Source organism: Agrilus planipennis, unplaced genomic scaffold (genome assembly GCF_000699045.2).
Source record: "Agrilus planipennis isolate EAB-ADULT unplaced genomic scaffold, Apla_2.0 scaffold97, whole genome shotgun sequence".
Classification (NCBI taxonomy): Eukaryota; Metazoa; Arthropoda; class Insecta; order Coleoptera; family Buprestidae; genus Agrilus; species Agrilus planipennis.
Window position 1 is genome coordinate 541,594 of NW_020438864.1, and position 21,764 is coordinate 563,357.

Here is a 21,764-nt window from a genome sequence, read left to right on the forward strand (position 1 = left end):
CTGCCTTTAAATACGTTTTCCTTGACAACGGTGAACTTCCGAACCTCGAAACATTTACTTAATTTTTTGATTTTATAGGGTCCTATCACCTTGTGCAAGCCTGCTATATACTTATTTCAAAACCACTCTATATTGTACAAGTTTAGCTTGTTACAGAAGGTCTTGGCCTTAGTCTTGATCTTGGCCTTACTAAATCCACAAAACTAAGACAAAACTGTAAGGCGAAGACTAGTTTTAATCATAACTAGTGTATTTATATAGGTATTTTTTTCTTTGCCGTTTAAAACTTCCACAAAACCATCTTCCTACTTGAATGCTGGTAATTTAGGTTAGCAAACTTTTTAAAATTTTCGTAACCCCGAGAAAAGTTCTTCAAATGACAACAAACGTATTAGGTACTTCTACAAAACAAAAAAAATTCATAAGTATATAGGTAAGAGCTATTTGAAAACGATTGGATCAGCATTAAAAGTTGTCAAATGACAACACTGCCTTCTTTAAAGCATCAATTATGTATATAGGATGACCCAAACGCTCATTATGACCAAACTGTATGTTTAATCGAAAACTTTTGGAAATCAGACTTGTTCCCTAATTTAATACAAGATCGACTTTAGCATCTAAATTTGATTTACTATACAGAGTGTTCAATAATAAAAAAGATAGTTTCATTTAAATGGTAGCACGTTTAAATATTGGTTCAATCGAAAAGTAATAGGAAAAAGTTGTTGAGAATGGCAAAATTTGGAGCGATATTCAAATGTTTTTTGATTCGGTTTAATAGATTCAAAATGTTCGCAATTTGGATAAATGTATGTATAAAGATGCAATATCGTTTTGAAGAAGAATTTACATTCTTTTTTAAGTTTAATTAAATCTACATATGAACGTCAATTTTTATGCTTAATCTATCTCCGACATTAATTTAAGATAATAAAGACATTTAAGTATTGCCGCGTTTTTTGTATGGTCTCATATTTTGGAATTCTGAATAACTTTTTCCTACAATTTTTTTCGATTGATTGAAACCATATTTAACAGTACTATCATTTAAACAAAACCTTCTTTTTTTATTGAACACCCTGTATAGTAAATGAAACGTAGATGTATTAAAATAGGAAACAAGTTTTCGAGAAGATATAAAGATGAATATTAAAAAAAATAATTTTAAATAGCTGTTTTTTTAAGAGGTCGCAGGTATTTGAAATTACAAAACCTAAATTCTAAAAAACTGATATCTCATTAGTAGTTTAAGGTTAAAGCCTAAAAATTTGCACAAGATTTAGTTCAGTAAAAAACAAAGAAAAACGAATTAAAAGTCAAGATGCGCAGGATCTGGCGTATAATGCCCTAAGTATTGTAATAATAATAAATGAATGAATGAGTAGTAGCATCCATCAAAAGAATAAACAAAGTGTTACTTACAAAGAACCACAAGGAGGGGAGCCTACTGCCCCAATTTAAAGAGTCTCAATTGGGTCGTTTCATTATGACGATGGTGCGGTTTAGAATACCCAGGGATTAACACTGAATGTACGGTAAGTAACCGTGACAGATGTGATCAATATACTTCATTAACTGCTTTCGATGCTAATCCACTTGATCCTCCCGTTCGTGTTTTCTTTTTCTATTGATCCGTTACGAATTTTTGACAATACATTTGACACAGATGCCTGTTCACACACAACTTTTACCGAGTAGAGACGTTTGTCGAAATAATCGATAATAATATACAATGTTGCACAATGCACTTGGACGAAAAACTTATGACACATTTTCCCTATGCTCCTGCAGGTTCTATTATATCATGCATTAAATTAATGTTAGCTATATGGTTTTTACATATTTATAGATAATATTCAAATATACAATAATCACATTATATACAAATTGTTCTTATTAAAAAATTATTTATTTACATTTTTAAAAATATGTGTGGTAGTACANGCCATTAACAACTTCGTTTGCCGATTTGTTTTTAATAGCCTCTGTCGGATGTGGCGGTATCCCGCCTTTCGTTTCTTTTGGTTATTACCACTTCGAAAGAAATGCACTATATTTTCCTTAATTAATGTTTTTTATTTACACTATATTACACTTAATGTAATATTAAACTATCGATAAACACTTGCATTAATAAATTGTATAATCAATTTGGTTGTTGTACATATATTGGGTTTTATAGGTATAGAATTGTTTGAATTGTTGAGTTGATGAATATGAATCGAATTGATTGTTGGATATGAATTGATATGAATCGAATGCTTTTCATGTTTTCAAATTTCAGTATTTATAATAGGTACTAAGAAAGCGACACGCCCTAAACAGGCATCCTTTGGGGTAGGTAACTGACCTTACTGGTCTTGTCTTCGGTATTTCCGCCAATATCATAAAGTTACTGTTTGTCGCAGATGTTTACTTAACAACTACTTTGAATTTATCCTAAACTATAGACCAAATAAAATAAAATATTCAGAAAAACTACTTAAGAAATATGTACAGTAATATACAAAATAACACAGCACCAAACAAGTATATTTACCACGTCCAAATATAATGCGGGCACCGGAAACGAAATTGGTTTTAAAATTAAGATAAAAATGTAAAGATCAATACCCTCAAAGGTTTTTGCGTCAAAAATGTTCTATACAAAAGTTATTCGTGATGATTCTACTAACAGATTAAGCATTTAAACAAATTTCAAGCAATTTTCTTTGTTTAATAATGCGACAGGGAAGATGTCACAAAAAATATATCTTCGTTTTGCAGGCCATAAAATTCCTGCATACAATTTTTAGAATGTTTGCAAATTTACAAGGCGGTATGGTGTTTATTTGGTAGTAGACCCTTAGATGCATCGGTACAATGTTTAAATTAGTTTATAGAAGTAACGGTTGAAGAAGGATCCTTTACGATCCCGATTTAGTTTCAATTTTATTATGGGGTGTTTTTTATGAGCCTAACGGTTAAAAGTACCGTTTGTTGATTTCTTGATGTGCCGATCTTTTCTCAGATTGTAAACTTCCCTCTTTCCAAAATTTTAAGTTGAAAGCCCGCCTTCTAAATTTGCACCGAATTGTTTCGAAAGGATTAATCACCAATGGTGAAACTAGCCACACCTTTGGTGTTTTCCTCCTAGTTTTAAGTTAGATATAAGATGTGATCAAGGACTTCAGAAGAAGCACATGAACCAAGACTTGCACTTGTGTAATCATAATGAATCATTAGTTGGAGATACTCTGTACATATTTGTAAATATATAATTAAGTTGACTTCGCTGCAAGATTTCTATTTTTTTCATGCAAGCATACAATGAAACTGACTGAATAGGTATTTATAGACGCATTAACAAGGATTGATCCAGAATTTTGAAAAAGAGGGGTTTCACAAAAATTTTGTTTTTTTTCTACTTTTGGATGCATGGTAAGTGTTTTCCTGCTTACGCAAATAAACAGATTGTGTATTTATTGTATTTATTACGCACCCCACTCCTTCCTATCCCGAGCTAATCTTCTCATTTCCCTAAAACTAGAACATCCCACATCTTTAACCAACTGTGAACAGCAACCTAATCTACATTTACCTCTACTTCTCTTAACTCCTGTTTCTGCCTCTAATATGTCTCTAACAAGACCTTCATGTCTGAAAAGGTGTCCTACCAACCTATCTCGCCTATTTTTTATTAACATCCATAGAGTTCTCTGTTCTCCTATTCTTTCTAATACCTCTTTATTTCTAACCTTCTCTATCCACGGTATCCTCATCGATACTGATTAAATTGCCGAGTTAACAATATAATATTAAGACTTGAAGGTGTGGATTTTAGTTCTTCTGATCCCAAGGGGTACGGATCCATAACTCCAGTGGATCTGCTACTACTTTTCGAAGGCACCGTTTTCATTGTAGACTACATATTTATTGTCTTTAATAACGTAGTATTTTGATTGATTTATTTATATTGTTTTTTCGTAAATTATCGAAAGTGTAAACTTAATAGGTAATTGGGTCACTTCAATAATTTCCGAATGTGATGTCTCTAACTAAAGATAATCACTATTTATTAAATTGAATATATATACAAAACTATATACAAAAATGATTTTGGTGGTAACAAATGGTTGGTTGGTTGGTTGGTACTGTCTCGGCGAGACAGCTTGGTCAATCCCTTAAAGGGTACTTACTTACACTGGTAACTGGTAAAAAAACTGGTACTCCGACTTTCTCCTTTGGCGACAAAGATTTCTAAAGGGGGTGAAGTTCTTAGAATCTTTGCCGTTAAAAACATATACATTCAAGCTGAGGGTTCAAATGGTCATAAAAACAGGTACAAAATGTTAGTTTGTTTAGCTTAAAAAACGTATTTCTTTTGCTTCAAAAATGAAAGAGGAAAAAATCGGAATATTTGAAAATAAATATTAATTAAATTTTACTTACTACTATATTTAGGAATTATGCATAAAAAAGGTAAAATACTGCCGAACATATATTAACATTAAATGGCAGCTTCAATATTTTATAAACATCACAGTTATTCAGTAATCATAAACTTAATGTTGCTTTAGATACTTGATAAGGACCGAATATTTATAAAACAGATAACATTGTGTATTTTAAGTTATGAGATTCTTCAGAAGTGGATTTGATTTATTTGACTTTAGTTTGTCAATAAAGGTGATTTTCTTTATTAATAACGGACAATAAAAAACATTCTTAATCTACAAACACATTCTTAGATTATCAAGGGATTAAAGAGTAGTTAATATTAATCAATCTGTTACCCACATCTCATGAATAAAAACGGGTGTATTTTATCGTACCAAAAACACGAATATAATAAGAGGAATAGGCAAAACGCTTAATTTATTTTATCATTTATATGTGCAAGTACTACAAATTTGACTAATTAGATTATTACCGATTCAAAGCACAGTTTGATCCAGATCTGACCGCAGTGGTAGGTAGGCAGGTCAGTCGAAAAAGACATGGTGCTACGATCACGTCGTGGATTGTTCGGAATGGCAACTGCACCACGTACTTATAATACATACGTATGTCGCATGTCGTGCCCAACCTGAATGGTTCAGACATGAGCTCGCACTTAAATTTCCTCCTTTAACTTGACCTACGTGGGTTTTGGATCCTCGATCATTCTTTAATTTGGCTCTGATATGTGCCTTATTGCTCGTAAATATAGCAAAAAAAGCGGGATGATACAGTTATGGTTGGCAGTCACGAAGAGGTTAAAAACTAGTTTTGTTCCTTCGAAACAAGAAGCCATTGAATCATTTATTTGATACTGTACGTCGGTAGCAACTCCTTCATTATACTAAATATATATATAAATAAGTATTTCTATATTGATATCAGCAAATATAGACAGATAGATAATTGCTACATATGAATTTTACTAAACTACTAAACATTTTTGTTCTTCTCGCTTTTCTATTATTTTCCTCCTCCATAATATTTCTCTCGTCCTTTTTATACCTTTATTTCCTTCTTCTTGAATTTCTCATTTTTTGCACCATTTCCTATTATTCCACATTTGTCAAAAGTATTTTCGAGCGCCTCGCGTTCCAATTTACACAACCTGCATATTTTCTTCTCTTCTTCTGCCCAGTATCTTGCAGTCCTATTCTCACTTCCCACTCTAAATCTTGCTGTTAACACTAATTCGTTTTTACTTTTTGCTCTTTCGCCATTCAAATAATGTGATTTTTCTTTCCTTTCCTTTCATATTTTCTTGTATTCCTGAGGGAATTTTAAGTTTCTCATTTTTCTCTTTTTCTTTTGTTTATCAATATCTTTAGTTAAACTTTCAAGCTCTTTGCATATACATCAGTGGCGAAATAACTCTTATTGTTTTTTTTTGTTGTAAATATTATTTTTCTACGCATTCTTCTTCATTCAAATTTGTTGCATTTCAAATATTATTTCAGTTCATTACAATTTCTTATCTTGTGCATATCTTGGTTTCCTTTCAATCTAAACTCTATTGTTCTCTCAATCACTTTTACCTGGAAATCCAACTTCAACCATACCTGCATGCACTCCCATACTAATATCTGGTTTGAATTTGAATTTTTATTATACCATTTTTGAACTGCTACAGTGATGTTTTGACTGATTTCGTTTTGCTGTCAGTTGCGTTTCCTTATATCACGTTTTATGTCAAGTTCCACGGGAACGGGATAAAGAAGTATCCTATGTCCTTCTCCTGGTTGTAAGCTATCTCCCCACCAATTTTCAGCCAAATCGGTTCAGTCGTTCTAGAGTTATAAAAAGTGTAACTAAAACGACTTTCTTTTATATATATAGATATACATAGGAATGATAATGATAAAGAGCGTAGTATATCCTTAATAGTTTACCTCAGTCTTAATTTAGAATATAACACACAAAAATATTTAAAACTCACAAGTCGATTTGGCATCACTGACTGTATATCTCAATTTAGACTATTAAATTACAGCAACTGTAGAATTTTAACACAGGAAAAACAAAAATAATTACCGAACCATTCTGAAAATCTTACTTTAAAATGAATGATGTATCGCAAAGATTAATGCTTCCATGACAATGTCTAAGTAAAAAATTTTATTCAAATCGCATTGGGCGTCTTCAAGTTATTAAAAAACAACTATACTACTGTTAAACAATTGTTACCGGCAATGATCGACAGAGGAATTTATTTTCTTCGAAATTGTTGAAAATTTGTTTTTGAATAAATGACAAAAATGAAGCTAAAGAAAAAATCACTGACATACTTATTTAGCCCTCAAAAAAATGTTCTGAACAATTGTATCTTAGGCTAGGGTAATTTTAAGCGATATCGTATTTCAAGAAAATTGGTGTGTAAATTAAAAATTACCATTGTCGTAGGCATGTCTACACACCAGATTTTATCGAAATCAGTCAGAAGCATGTATGAGAAATCAAAGAATAATTTTTTTTTTATATTTTTGGTGCCTTTCCACGGAAAAACGAATATATTTAGTATAGAGATAAGTTCCGTTCAATCGACTTTGATTTCAAGAACCTGTTTGTATAGTTTTGAGATACCCCGTACATACCTTTCTTTCCTGATGTACCTTCTAATCCCAAACGGTATACAAATCATTATTCGAATGATACCTATGATAAAATTTTGACAATGCAATGATTAGGTCTATGAATTTTTTTATTTTTGGTGTAATTTTAAATATTTACATCGTCAGTAGTAATTATAGTTCAAAATATATGCCCTGTATGTCAAATTGAAGTTATTGATGATATCCAACTGTGAAGATTGGTAACGTTGGCATAATATGATACTCCCTTACAATCGTAGCCAAAGGAAACAACACCAATGAGGGTATTTCCTACAGCCAAAGGGCCTCCGGAGTCACCCTGTTTTAAACAAAGTAGTTAGTATTAATCCTTCATATAGAGTTCTTTTTTAAACTGTAATCGTCATTTAATTTTACGCTAAGTCATAAATCAGTTTATTTGTAAACATTTATGAAGACCGATTATGTATATTTTCTGTACATGCACAGTTACGTAAAACAATTTGTACCAAAAGAAAAATACTTACAAAACAGGAACTTTGGATTTCAGACTCGTTGCCTGCACATAACTGTGATTCATTAATTACTTCTGGACATTCGTTGTTGCTAACAACTGGTAGTGTAACTTTTTGTAATTGTATTGGGGCGGTATCATTATCACCGCCAGCTAAGTATCCCCAACCAGAAACGACAGCCAATGTTCCTGCTGCAACTTTCCTATTCGCAAGAGAAATTGCAGCTATTGTTGGACCAAAAGAAAGTGCTGAAGCGAGTTTTATTAAACCTATGTCACAGTTTACTGTTTGAAGATTATAATTGGGATGGACATATACATCTGAGGCCTGTATCACCACACCACCCTTCAAGAATTGGTCTGTTCCCGCTCGGATGCTTACGTTTGCGGCATCCAATCTAAAAATAATTAGAAAAATTTAATCAGTGGAAAGGAAATATTGTAGTATACAGATATATAATAAAAGAGGCAATTTTGTTATAATAAACAGTGGTACGGGGTGAAACCTTCTCAAGCATGAAGGTCTAGTCCGAGACATATTAGAGGCAGAAACGGGAGTTAGGAGGGGTAGAGGTAGACCTAGATTAGATTACTCTTTACAAATAGTTAAGGATGTGAGTTGTTCTAGTTTTATGAAAGGGAAATGTTAAGATTAGCTCAGGATAGGAAAGAATGGAAGTGCGTGTCCAATCAGTCTTAGGACTAACGACTTTATGATGATAATGAATAATGTTTACAAAAAGATTGCATTTTTTGAATCTGACGCAAATCTAAGGACAGATTCAGACGTGCGTTTTTTGTTGATAAAAAGAACTGACTGCAGCTTAAGTATTTACTAAAAAAGAAAATTGCCAATAATAGATATCTATCTTTAACCAAGATAGATTCTAACCGTACCTTGAGATAATTAACTGTTAAACAAATTAAAAATACCTAGTAAATCCTAAGTATACAATTTTGTTACTTTATTGGAATGTTATTAATTGTTAGAAAGAGTAGTATTTATTAAAATATTCTTATTTGTTGATTTCATAGAAGACAACCCTACAGTGGTACATGCGAAATACCGTTATTTATACAGTTATTATATTCTCAATATTTTTAGCGAGTGCAAACTTGCAGATAACTGCATAGATGACTGGTACAGGTTGGCTGTAACATAAACGTCCTAAATCAGACTTAATGTAATCTAACAAATAACAAACAGTACATGAACAAAAAATTACATTTATCTGTATTGTTAAATACATTTTTTTGGAAAATGGTGAACTTTCGAACACATAAACATCTACTTAATTTTCTTGTTTTATGGGGCCCTATCATCTTCTGGAAACCCCGTACTTATTTTAGTTATAATTGTATTTAAACAACCAAATATGTCCATGGAGGATCAGATAGATTACAGTATGATTCAAAATAAATATAAAACGCAAATCTTAAATCGTCAATGGAATATGAGTACAACCTATTCATTTCGTGGACGACGGTGCGCCACTAGCAGATAGGTCGGAATGACTCGAAAAAGTATTTTACAGGTATGGGTCTGGTATCCACACAGTTTGGACTCAAAGAAAACGTATGCAAAACAAAACTCGTATTTTCAAAATCTAAACCAACTTATAACCTAGTTAATTTGAATAACACCCTCATCGAGTAAGTGGAACGCTTCAAATATTTGAGCAGCATAATAACCCAGACTAGCCGATATAATAGCAAGCGCATGTGCTCAAACCTGACAAAGGTGTAATTCTGGGATGTTGAATTGTGTAGTAGCGAAGGATGCATGATGTCAGCCTGAGAGAAAGGCTGAAAGACCTTGAAATGGGTTATTGGAGACAAATGGAAAGGATTTGTTAGACGGAAAAGAAGACAAATAAAGAAGTTCTACGTATGTTGAATGAAAAGAGAAATTTATCGAAAATCGTTGAAAATATGAGAAAAATGTTGCTAAGATATTTGACACGATACGACGAATTCATAAAGACCATAACGGAAAAAAAAATAGAAGACAAAAGTAAAAGTGGAAGGCCTAGGAGAACATTATGTCTGTTAATAGCAAAGTATTTTACTATAAATCGCAGGAAAATGGTAATTCTGATTCAATAGTAATATTTGTACAACGTCTTTATTTCTACTATGGTTCATCGCAAAATTTTAGTAGGTTTAGTAGGAATTGCAAGCATTGTATAGCAGTGAAGAGTTGGTATATGAACGTGCTTAGTGCTGAAGGTCTACAAATGTCAGTATTGGATAACAATCATTCTTTCTCTGTAATTTGTAGGAAAATACTTTGTGAGTACTACCAGATAGTTGATTTTGAAACTTCATAATCAAATATAAAAAGTTGAATTTTATAAGACACAGGCGAAGAAAACATATTTTATCGTCGAAACTGTTACAGATGCAGTACCTTGCAAATGTACAAAAAATGTAGATACGAAAAATACCGTTTCAAAAAAAGCTTATTAGAGTAATTAATCGAACCTAATTTGTTTAAGGGTAGCAGCAGTTTTTGCCTTTACCATTTTTAGTAAAATTGATAAGCATATCAAAAATTAATGCCTCCATGACAATACCTATGTAAAATTTTTTTCAAATCACATTGGACGTTTTAAAGAACTGTTATCGATAGAGGAAACTTTTTTCTCCGAATTTGTTGCAAAAACATGAAGTTAAGGTATCTACCTTTTCAAGAAAAAAATTACAGACATACTTGTCTAACCCTCTAAAAAATTCCGAGCAATTGTCTCTAAGAGATGCATTAAATATTAGCACTTTTATAGACCCACCTATCCGTTTTTATTGAAATCGTCTCTCACGGGCATACGAATGAATTTGGTATATAGATCAGTTGAGTTTAATCGACTTATTTTGATCCCAAAAACTTGTGGTTGCTCTATGTTCACAGAGTGTTGGGACGCCCTGTATATATCTACCTACACAATTTTATTTTTTTTTTGTAAGTTTGTTTTTTCCCGATTGCAAATGCAAATCATTAGCTAATAATACTTAGGATCATATTAACACAGTAAGCATGAGCATCACAACAACGTACAACAACAATACTTGGGCAGAATATGCTTTATTTTTGGTATAATCTCAATTATCTACATTGTTAGTAACAATTATTATTCAAAATACATGCTTTGTTCAAAATACATTGCTTTATAGGGCTGTGTGTTAAATCGACGCTATTGATGATATCCAGCTATGAAGATCAGTAATGTTGGCATAAAGAGATATTCCATTACAGTCGTAGCCAAACGAAACAACACCAATGAGGGTATTTCCTACAGCCAAGGGGCCTCCAGAATCACCCTGTTTTAAACAAATCAATATTAATCCTTCATAGACTGTTCCTTCTTGAACTACAGTCGTCATCTAATTTTAAGATACCTCATAAAACTGCTTGTTTGTAAACATTTATGAGGACCATGTATGCATATTTTCTGTACATGCACAATTACTTAAGACAATTCGTTAAAAATGAATAACACTTACAGAACAGGGACTTTGGATTTTAGACTTGCTGCCTGCGCATAGCTTTAATTGAGTAATTTTTTCAGGACATTCGCTGTCCCTAACAACTGGTAGTGTAACTTTTTGTAATTGTGTTGGAGCGGTATCATTATCACCGCCAGCTAAATATCCCCAACCAGAAACGACAGCCAATGTTCCCGCTGCAACTTTCCTATTCGCAAGAGAAATTGCAGCTATTGTTGGGCCAAAAGAAAGTGCTGAAGCAAGTCTGATTAAACCTATGTCATAATCCAAGGTATCAGAGTTGTAATTAGGATGAACATATACATTTGAGGCCCGTATTACGACACCACCCTTCAAGAATTGGTCTGTTCCCGCTCGAACGCTTACGTTTACAGCACGCAATCTGAAAATAATTGGAGAAATTAAACAGTGGAAGATATTGTAGTATCTACAGATATTATTGCGTAAACATCTTTTGTACTACTCACTAGTTTCTTTAACTATTTACTCTTTTATTAACGCTGCTAAGTAACTACTCGATTACTATAATGTCACACGCTCTATCGCTTCTTCGCTCTTCTTAATTCGTATTCTTTTAGCTCGCAACTAGGACCTCGAACTGAACTCTGCCAACCCCGGCGCAACTACTTATAGGGCAGAACTTGTTCTATAAGGATTCTAAAATATGAGACTTTCCACTACAGGCCTTGTGACATATAGTGGGTTGTCTTCACGTTACCGATCAATATGGACCACCTACTTTTTAGGGGCCCTTTCTAAATTCAATAGCCAATGTCATTGATGTGGTGAGTAACAGTGCATGGGTTATCCCAAGCCTGATGAGTTTCAGACAATGTACCTTCTATAATGATGGATTATATAGCCACACTTTGTCGCTTTCAATAAAACCAGCAGAGTTGGTTCGATGATCGTAGCCGATTGTGGTCACTTTCGAAGCTTCGTAAGCACAGCACGAATGGCTTCTAGTCGTTCTTGTAGTTTGCACACGTAGTCGTCTATAGATAATGAAGAGCCTCCAGGGCGTTGAAATATGTTTGAGTTCTTTCCGAAATAAGGTGTTTTTCTAATTGTCTCATGGACAGTAAATCTATGAATAAGAGAAAAAGGGCTTATGACGGACGCAGTCAATTTGGTGGTCGTTGACGAAGATTCTTAAATTGGTCCTCGCACTAGCGTTAAAATGTTCAACCATCCCGTCAGAGTGTTAATGTAAGGGAGGTTTCCTCGTTTTTGTAATTCCCGGCAGTTCAGTCACCTTCTTGAACAAAGCCGACTCCTACCTTGGCAGGAATGCAATTAACTCCAGCTAGTGACAAGCCTTTCTGCAAAGATATGTACTTCCCGACTTAGCATCATGTATGCTTAGGACCACTTGTATCGGTTATTACAGTCTGCCGTTGAGAGAAAAAGCGCTTTTACGCCGTACTGTAGCATTCGTCCACGACTTCTCGTCTTCTATCCCTTATTGTCGTATATCATCCACCAGTGTTCCACGTTGCTTCTACTTCGTAAACAATAAAATCGCTCGCGTACTCTCCCTAAAGTTTTTGTAATAACGAAATGTCCTTTCTGAATTGATTGAAAGACACTCAGTTCTTCGGAAGTATTGTTAGAAGCTTTCTTTATACTGAATCTCCCGCAGTGGGGCCCAATAAATTTTTGTGTTCTGGCTTAGACAACTAACATTTGCCTTTTCCATCTCTTTACTTTTTCATTACATTCGTCTTTCCTCTAATCTTTGATTAATTCATTATCTTCCCAGAAGTATTCAGATTGAATGGTGTTTAGATAACAACAGATCGATGTCAATCGTTCTGATCCGCAGATGAACAATGTTTGCAGTTTTCCACCCAAGGTCTCCAGGATAGTGCGTCTGTTACCGAGTTGTTTGCCTGATCGATGTTCGATATCGAGCTCATATTTCTGCAGTCGTTCTAACCAGCTTCTTCAACTTTTGTTCGTACAGGTACTTACGCAAATGATCCAGAGCTTCAACCACACCAAATATAGCTATCGAAGGGTGACACAGTAGTTTCGTTCATGTTTCGACAGTGCTTAACTAAAGTATCCTATGACTTTTTCCTTCAAGATCTTGAGAACACACCAGTAAGCCCCACATAACTAGCATCGACGAACTGTTCATTGAATTATAGATTTGTCAAAATTGGGGCTCCAGAAAGGGTAACCGAAGTTCATTTAGATCCCTTCGTACGGTATCTGTTCTTCACTTCACTTCACTTCACTCACGTTTTGGCCTCGAAGGTTCTTTCCAATATTATGATGTCATCTAAGTAAACCAAATAAATTTTCCCGTTTAATCTTTGTAATACAGTATCCATTAGTCTTTCGAATATAGGAAGTGCATTACACAATCCAAAAAGCATTGTCATAGACTATTTCCAGTCTTCTCAAACTTCTACGTACCGGAATCCGCTATTTAAATCGAAAGTAAAAAAACAGTTTATCTCCAGCTAATGATTGCAGCATGACTGTATGACTTCATCAGTGATGGTCTGGAATTCAACCCTCGATGTATTTTCTGGAGTGACTCTCCACTGTTAAGTATCGCATGGATTCACCACAAGAATGAGTGGAGCCCACTTGTCTGGAATCAAATAACAGAAATTTGCAAACTCTCCCCTATTGCGGCCCAGTCACTTGAACTCCACGGATCATCCATCTAGAGGATGTACTCCTCAATATTTGAATACATCGAAATAGTGAAAGCGTCTGGGATAATCCTAGAAAATCGCAGATTTGTGTTCCAAAGGGGATATCGAGTGGGAGGAAGAAGAGATAGTTGAAGAACGGAAGAAAACTTTGGCCTCTATTATGCTAAACTTTAGTTCGGATAAATGGCACTTGTCTATGTACCATCAAAATATACGACTTGTTGCTTATATTTTTCGTTTGTGTTCAACTTACGAAATCAAAACAAAAAACATACTAGCAACTTAACTACGGAGGAGATTGAACAGGCTGAAGTATTCGTTCCTAAAATTCTTCAACATAAAGTCTTTTTTAATGAAGTTTTAGGGGCGTACGACTTGAAGCATGTTAGACAGAGGAGCCATATGTGGATCGGGGGTACAGTCTGGCCCATTAGGAGGGCTGCATACTTGTGGTGAAAGTACATGCGAAAAGCATAGCAGGTCGGGCGAGCCAGGAGGCTGAAGGGCGTCCAGTGATAACGTGGATATAGCTGCAACCGAAGGCAACCAGTAACGAGTGCATCGGAGTAAGTGATGACGACCGGAGGACTTCTATCGGTACTCGGGAGGCAGAGGAACCTTCGGAGTTTAGCTTCAATTCCTGCCCAATTGGTATTGGACTCGAGGTGACACTTGGGTACAGCCCGCTTGCTGGGTTAGGGGGCTGTGCAGCGGATCGCCTGGTTCGATGTGTAGTCCCTGCACTGAACGCTTAAGAGTTTGAATAGGCCTAAATCTGGGGGTTACTTGCCTCGTTAACCATCAGACACCTCCTTGGTGGCTCCCTGGGACCAATCCTGTTCACCAGTACGCATTGTGTAAGTGCTGATATTTAAGTAAATACTATGCTCTCAAAAAAGATCCAATTCAGTGATGACTTCATCTACTATATCGGCCACTGATATTCAACTATATAAGATTGCATTTGCAATTGTAATTTTTACATGGTTTGGTGAAGTCTCTTTGGTTGCTATACTCAAGTTCAGAATCATTTCCAAGGGACGAATTCTCCATTCCGTTACTACACCAGGTCGAATGATATTTTCGATTCTCTTATGTTAATGACCATTCTAATACAAAAATAAAATACAATAAATTCGCACTGCTCACTAATTTATTAAACTATTTAAGTACTCTTTAATTAACACCACTGTTATGAATTAATTACTCACTTTATCGCTTTTTCGCTCTTTTAGGCAGTCCATTAGAGTCTCAATGGCGGGTTGCTTGCATTATACTAAAAGGTCCAGTTTTATCATAATGGATGTTAGTGGAACGATATACTCTCGGTTTTGAGTGTATAAAAGTTAAAGGAAAGCCGTTACGTATAAAAAGTCCACATGCGAAACGATAGCATATTAATAATTGTTTTGACCTTTTCTTCTTTTTTCTCCATGTTAACCCATATTTTCGTTGAGCTATACAGCTTATTTCAAACTCAAAATGTGAAATATTCTTAAAGATGTCCCGAATTAATGATGTACACAATACTCGTAGTAAGCACAAAGCCAGTGGATATTTGACGTCTCTGTGAAACGAATCACTGCCCTGACCCTCAAGTTTTTTCAAAATTCCTTTGACTAATCGAGTGTTCATCGTCTATCAATTGGCATTTGGAGAAAATATGACCGCCAAGTCGGCATTCGGCGGATCAAATGACTGCGCTTCTTTCTCTGTTTCTGGTAAGCACTTCCAGCAGCGGTATCAGAGACGGTCAAGAGTTTCAATCGAGGGGTGGTTGAAACCTGCCCTTCCGCGGCCACTGCTCGCTCGTTACTGTTTGCTGCTGTTGTATACTTAATTGATTTCATGTAGAGTGTGATTTTACCGTATAAATCTAGAAATTCAATAAATGAATTATTTTTGATGCTCAAATACCTATTTTAGCTAGCAGCCAGGTATTTTCAGATGAACGTCGATGTACAAATTGAAATCGGCTGCCGATCATTTTCCGCTGGATTTGTTTTTCATAAATTTTCATTTACGTTAAAAACAGATTTAAATATTTTTTTAACGAATGTCAAACTCGTCGTAGGAGGATGGCTATTTTCTTCTATTCATGTTATTGTACTTATGTATTGTATGAGACGTTTCGACGGTAATCAGTTGTCTGCTACCGTAAGCCGCATAGAAGAATTTCGTTCTAATAATAAAATGCTGCTTTTAAATGGTCTTGTATACGGTTCAAAGTTTCAAAAGCTCCCCTACTGAAATAATTCTGTTGGCTCTGGGGCTTAGCGCCAATGGTACTCACCAATCGTAAGTGGTTCATAGCGCCAATTAAGAAATATTTTTTTTTACTACTTCAATTGTTAAATGTTATTAAATTAGAATTTTACCAACAACCACAACTGACACCCCGACACTAGTTGACACCAGTCTGTAAAGTTCATCCAAAGTTAAGGATGTTTGGGAGGTACAGTCGGAGACAAGAGTACATAAAATTAGAAATTCGTGATTAATTAGGTTTTGCAGCATATCATGAGGTAAATAAATACTATCTATACTAATAAAGAAGTACACGGTTTGAGAGAAAATTTGGAATTTGACCAAAAACCTTAAATAAAATAAGAAATAACGAATAATATGGAAAATTTTTAACTGACTTTTGGCAGTGAATATGCTTTGATTTCAACTTCGAAACAAAAAATATTTAGTTTCAATCTCTAATAATAATGAGCATTAAACTTTTTAATATGTTTAAATAATAATTAAACTTTAAAATTGCATTTATTTCAGACAATTATAAATATTATCATTATATTATCAAGTAAAAACGAGATTTTCAGCTAATTTTTCATTTTTTCCTCGATAACCATTTAGTGAATTTGAATAACCTTACGCTAAAGTGATTCTCCAGAGTTCAAGTTACTTATTATAAAAGTTTGAAATTTCTGGTAGCTTTTTTTCTGTTAATAAAAATAAATTTAATCTGTTCGGTTAACGAATCTCCATAAAATAACGTTTGAACGGTTTAGTGAATCGGTTTGTAATTTTTACAGGAGTTTTAGAATTGAATGAGAAACGTTCTTCCAAATTTTTATTTGTCTTGTAGCATTTTGACATACCTCCCAAATATCCTTAAAATAATTGTTGAATAGTTTTTCATCCCAACTGATACCATGTATGTTACATAATATAACAAACTCTCGACATTTAGAGAGGTTGTTATTATTGTTATTGATAAGATGAACTGACAGCAGCTCAAGTACCTATTTATTGAAAAAGGAAAATTCCAATAACAAGATTAGATAGATTCTTGCCGTCATCATCATCATAAGATCGTCAGTCCTAAGACTGGTTGGACACGCACTTCAAATTATTATTGTGATTCATCCCGTACTTCGTGATAATTAATTTTTGAACAAATTAAATTTTGTCTCTATTAGACTGCTATTAACTGCAACTATAGTTTCAGTATACTTCTCAAACGATTACATATAGTTGCGCTTAGTACCTAGCAGTCTAATGAAACTATGTAGTTACTAATCTTTAGTTTCTTGCAATTAACGTTTATCTGTTTGGAATTAGTGAAATGTGATTAAACAAAGCACTTGTTTATTAATTTAAATTAAATTGGTTTTGCACAATTGTAATGTAGTTAGACGCCACATTTCCACCGGAGTGAAATTAAATTGTACTACGCTATCATGGGTTTTAACACCCACTAAAGAATTAAAAAGTGTGATGGGATAACTCGAATTGATTCGGCTACAGTGAAAAGGAAGTCGCTGTATTTTGTAATTAGTCTTTTCAGAATAAGTTACAGATAAGAATTAAGTAAGCATATTTGAAACAGAAAGTAAATGTATGTATTTTTCATTTTGTATTTGTATTTTAAATAGGACTATTTCAAATGAATCACATCTTTCTGTTAATATCTAATACTAAAAAATAAACTATTAATTATTTAAAGAGACAATAATGAGAACTAGATCAGGTGATGTACTTTAGTTTTTCGAAATTTTAATATAATTTTGACTGTATAACAAATCAATTGTTGAGTTGTAAATTTTATCGTATACAATTTCTTTGAAGAATCCTACAAAAATTGGATGAAGCGTGGAATGTATTGCGGTTGAAAAAACTACATATATCACCTGATCGAATTAAAATTACACGTCAGGGAAAATATGGAAACTTGTTAACTTTTAAATAACGTACCCTTCTAAACAGTGGCTCGCTGAGACTACCCAAGTTCGTGAAATGATTGACCCACCACACTGTGGACCACCATTCTTATAAACTTGCACAATGTAAGGAATTTCGTTAATTGTTGCAGAGCTTCCTCCGACAATTTTGGTAGATGGCTGCGATAGTGAAGATCCAGTTTGCTGATGGGGGAAAGCTATAGGAAATCTCAAATATTATCTAAGTATATATTTAACGCTAAAGATTATACCAGTATTAATCAATAAAAATTTACCTAAAGCAAAAGGCACAAAGGCCACGAAAACTAACACGCCCATCATCGTGATCGATATACGTACAACTTGCCTCGAAATAGGAGTCTTTCTTATACTACGGGTATTTCTTATCTTAGCATTTCGTTATTAGATTTACATTGACATTTTAGCAAAGTGTTCGTTATCACGTAAATACAAAAAATGAGTAAACATTAATAAGATAGAATGGTGGCCCTGTCAGAAAGCCTCCTGATAAGATGCTACAAAAAAATACATGTGTCATCCTACACAGGCAGTTAAATCAGTCACATGCATGTGACAGTGCTTTAAAACTGATCAAAAATACTAACCTTTATTACACATGATCAAAAGCCGAATACCCCACACCTAGACGGCAACTAGAAGCTTTTTTCGCATACATTGATACTAGCAGATTGAATATGGCGTTGCGTTGTCGCATTTCTATCTAGAGCCGGAATTGCATTTTTCTATTCTTTCAACTACGATTTTCTCGTTAATGAAACATTACTTAATTTTCTTGTTTTATAGTGGCCTTTCATGTCCAGCAAGCTCTGAACTTATTTCTGATACCTTCTGTATATGTAAGCAAATTATCTCGAAATAGAAGCAATCCCCATTTATTATTTCACTGTTTCGTTATTAGATATAATATTTGTTTTGGCTCCTTAATCTTTTGCTTTGTAAGGAATTATTTGAATTTATAGCAAAATATACATTACCATGTAAGTAAAAAAATAAATAAAGAATAAGATAAAATGGTGGTCCAGACATAAAACCTTCCGATAGAGAGCTTATCATGTACAGAAGATAGCAAATAAGCTATAATAGTCGTTGTCATGGGCAACATTAGGTCTACTTCAGTTATACGATCATGGGATTGTGTGGGCTTTATATACCTGTCCTTGTACGCAATTAATCGTTTTCTTTTTCGGTTTTTTGGTGAAAAGTGATATTATAACCAAAAATGTACATCAACAGAAATAATTCATTTCCACCCAGTTTTGTCGAGTACTTTATCCATGTCAATGTCAATGCACTTTTGCTGATAAACAATGATTTTCCGTTTACACATTGGGGCACAATTTTCGTTGTGATAGGTACGTAGTTTTTCTAACATGTTTACTGTGATCTAATGGACCTTAACGCGAGTGCATTATCTTCTACTGATCCCTAACAATACCAAACATAAACAATAACATTACACTAAAAAGCAACTGATTCTGACCTACTGAAGGTGAAGTTTCCTACAATCAACTGGCAATTGTAACTAATTTGCAATTGTGCAGGGCCGGCATCAAAACTATTATTACTTTATAATGTTCAAAAGTCAAAAGTGTTATAACATTTTATGTTCCAAATGTCCGTAGGAATCTGTGGTATAAATATTAATTATTATAAATGAAACACCCTATATAAAGTACAGAAGTAACGTTAATATTGTGTATGATGCTATTATAGCGATTTTCGCAGCATAATACTTTGGCTACAATTTACTGGAACACTTTGAAAATAACTACGAGAATTCCAAGACCGTATAAATGTGCTACTAGTTCCCAAAGATACATTGACGGTTTTAGTACCTTTAGCGCCTCTCAGCAAATCTTAAACGGCGACCTCATAAGAGTGGCATTTCTAAGGTTTTCAAATCTTGTGGCAATTGTCACTATCAGATGTATTTATTGAAGTTCCCATATAAATTTTAAATCAATTATTAAATTCAAATATGTGATGGTATGGGCTATTAAAACGTTCTAATGAGGGCCACACAACCTAATCAATTAGACGTAGACATTTAAACGCGAAGAGTTTTAATAGTATTGCAACTGATTGAGACGACTCTGTAGTTGTATTCACAAAATTGCAACACGTGGCTGCATACTGCTTTTAATTTAATAAAAATCAAAATTCAAATCTAGAAAACAAAACAGCACATATGAGTTAAGTCAGTCGAAACAATACCAATGAGGGTGTTTCCTACAGCCAAAGGACCTCATCACTATATACGTAATTAAAGGAATAAATTAAAAGAGCGGAAGGCGTTTGATAGTGATAGCGACAGTAACAATAATTCAATAATTTTTAAATTGAACAGATACTAGTTCTTCTTCTTTGTGATAATTTATTCATCAATTAAAAATAGTTAACAAGTCTTTTTGCCACTTTATCAGACTGTTACAAACCGCAACTGTAGTATAAATACAATAAGTATAATAAATATAATTTTGTGTAACTCTGATGTGGCTGATACATATCTAGAGGAATAGAATCAAATTTTATTAATCCATTATGGTTTGATAGGATAACAACATGACTCAGCTACGATGAAAACTACACTATATATAAAACCTTGTTGGAGCATACGTAATCCTAAAATATAGCATCGTACTACAGATGGCGCTCACCACGCCATTTGTAGTATTTTCTAAAACGCGCTGTTAAGACAGCAGGTAAAGGTTGGCCTGTGTTCTGTCGGAGCTGCCTACGACGCGCTGATGAGATCCGCGTCTGGCAGTTTCGACAGAATACAGACCACTTCGAATTATTTTGTACACCATATATTTTTAAAATAAGTCCAAAAACTATCCAGAAACAAACAATATTTAATGAAAATACTAAAACTTAATTAACGGTTAATCTTCCCCTCTAAGCAGTGACCCAAAGCCTTGAAATGATTGAGCCGCCGCAGTTTGGATAACCCTCACTTATTTGCACAATATAAGGAATTTCGTTAATTGTTGCAGAGCATCCCTCTACAATTCTGACAGATAGTCCTCTTGGTACAGCTATAGAAAAGTTCAAACATCTAACGCTAATAGTTAGTGTTATATTAGTAAGCAAGTATTCTCAGAATATAAAAATACTTAAAGCAAAAGGTGCAAAAGCCGCGAAAGTGAGTAGGCCAATCATCTTCATCGATACACGTACAAATTATTTCGAAGAACCGTATAATTCTTCATTGTAATGATATTTCTTGCCTGAGTATGTATTACCTTATAAAATTAAATTTTTAATGTGATTTCTGTATCAGTTCATCGGCAAAAAATTACGAGAATCTGTAGCGAAATATAGATTATTCGCAAAAATAAAAAAAAACAAATAAGATAAACATTGCGAGCCTGCCAAAGAGCCTGTCGATAAGACAGCCACAAAAAATGACCCGTGTCATTAGAAAAAATCGTCGTATGCTACGTGACAGTGCTTCAACAACAGTGACTTTGACAGAATAAATACTCGTAATTTAACCAAATCAGGTCCTGATCGTCAAGAAGATATCTTAAGTAACTAATATAGAGGTACCGTGAGAGACTAAAGAATTTCTCCATATCTTTTGTAATATAGGTATCGATTAAATTGACTAATCATTTTTTGTTGTACTGCTTATTGTTATCTAAATTAAAATGTACCAATTGTTTTTATTTAAGTATTTCGAATTTTTTATAATACAAATTCTATTTTTTATTAATATAAAATTGCGTTCGAAGTTATGTTTTTGATTGTTAACGGGGAAAATATATCTATAGGTAATAAGAATTTTCAATGATATCAAAAATGTACATCA

At 33.8% G+C, this 21,764-nt stretch overlaps 2 protein-coding genes across 3 annotated transcripts in view; both read right to left on the reverse strand.

The window, feature by feature from the left end:
- Window positions 1–7,162: 7,162 nt before the first annotated feature.
- Window positions 7,163–18,390, reverse strand: LOC108736267 (trypsin alpha-like). Of its 2 annotated transcripts, none has more exons than XM_018468625.2 (4): window positions 18,205–18,390; window positions 17,943–18,126; window positions 7,577–7,961; window positions 7,163–7,389 (listed from the first exon to the last, which is right to left on the reverse strand). In XM_018468625.2, the coding sequence occupies exons 1-4, from the start codon at window positions 18,248–18,250 to the stop codon at window positions 7,252–7,254; spliced, it is 753 nt and encodes a 250-aa protein (XP_018324127.1). In that variant the 5' UTR covers window positions 18,251–18,390; the 3' UTR covers window positions 7,163–7,251. The 2 variants fall into 2 exon arrangements, with proteins under 2 accessions (XP_018324127.1, XP_018324126.1); XM_018468624.2 differs by lacking the exons at window positions 7,163–7,389; window positions 7,577–7,961 and adding exons at window positions 10,629–10,881; window positions 11,065–11,449 and having other exon boundaries at window positions 18,205–18,362.
- LOC108736256 (trypsin-2-like) overlaps window positions 7,198–21,764 on the reverse strand; it is a 20,040-nt gene continuing 5,473 nt past the window's right edge. The window contains exons 3-4 of the mRNA XM_018468614.1: window positions 19,664–19,667; window positions 7,198–7,212 (exon numbers count right to left, since the gene is read on the reverse strand). Coding sequence (XP_018324116.1) covers window positions 7,198–7,212; window positions 19,664–19,667 — 19 coding nt within the window. The remainder of the gene's footprint in view (window positions 7,213–19,663; window positions 19,668–21,764) is intronic.

Excerpts from the sequence above, each read along its gene's own strand:
- LOC108736267 (XM_018468625.2), bottom strand. The coding sequence starts at position 18,250 with ATGATGGGCGTGTTAGTTTTCGTGGCCTTTGTGCCTTTTGCTTTAG. Across the intron at positions 18,127-18,204 it reads CTTTGTGCCTTTTGCTTTAG|CTTTCCCCCATCAGCAAACT; the intron begins GTAAATTTTTAT and ends GATTTCCTATAG. Across the intron at positions 7,390-7,576 it reads AAATCCAAAGTTCCTGTTTT|GGTGACTCCGGAGGCCCTTT; the intron begins GTAAGTATTTTT and ends TGTTTAAAACAG.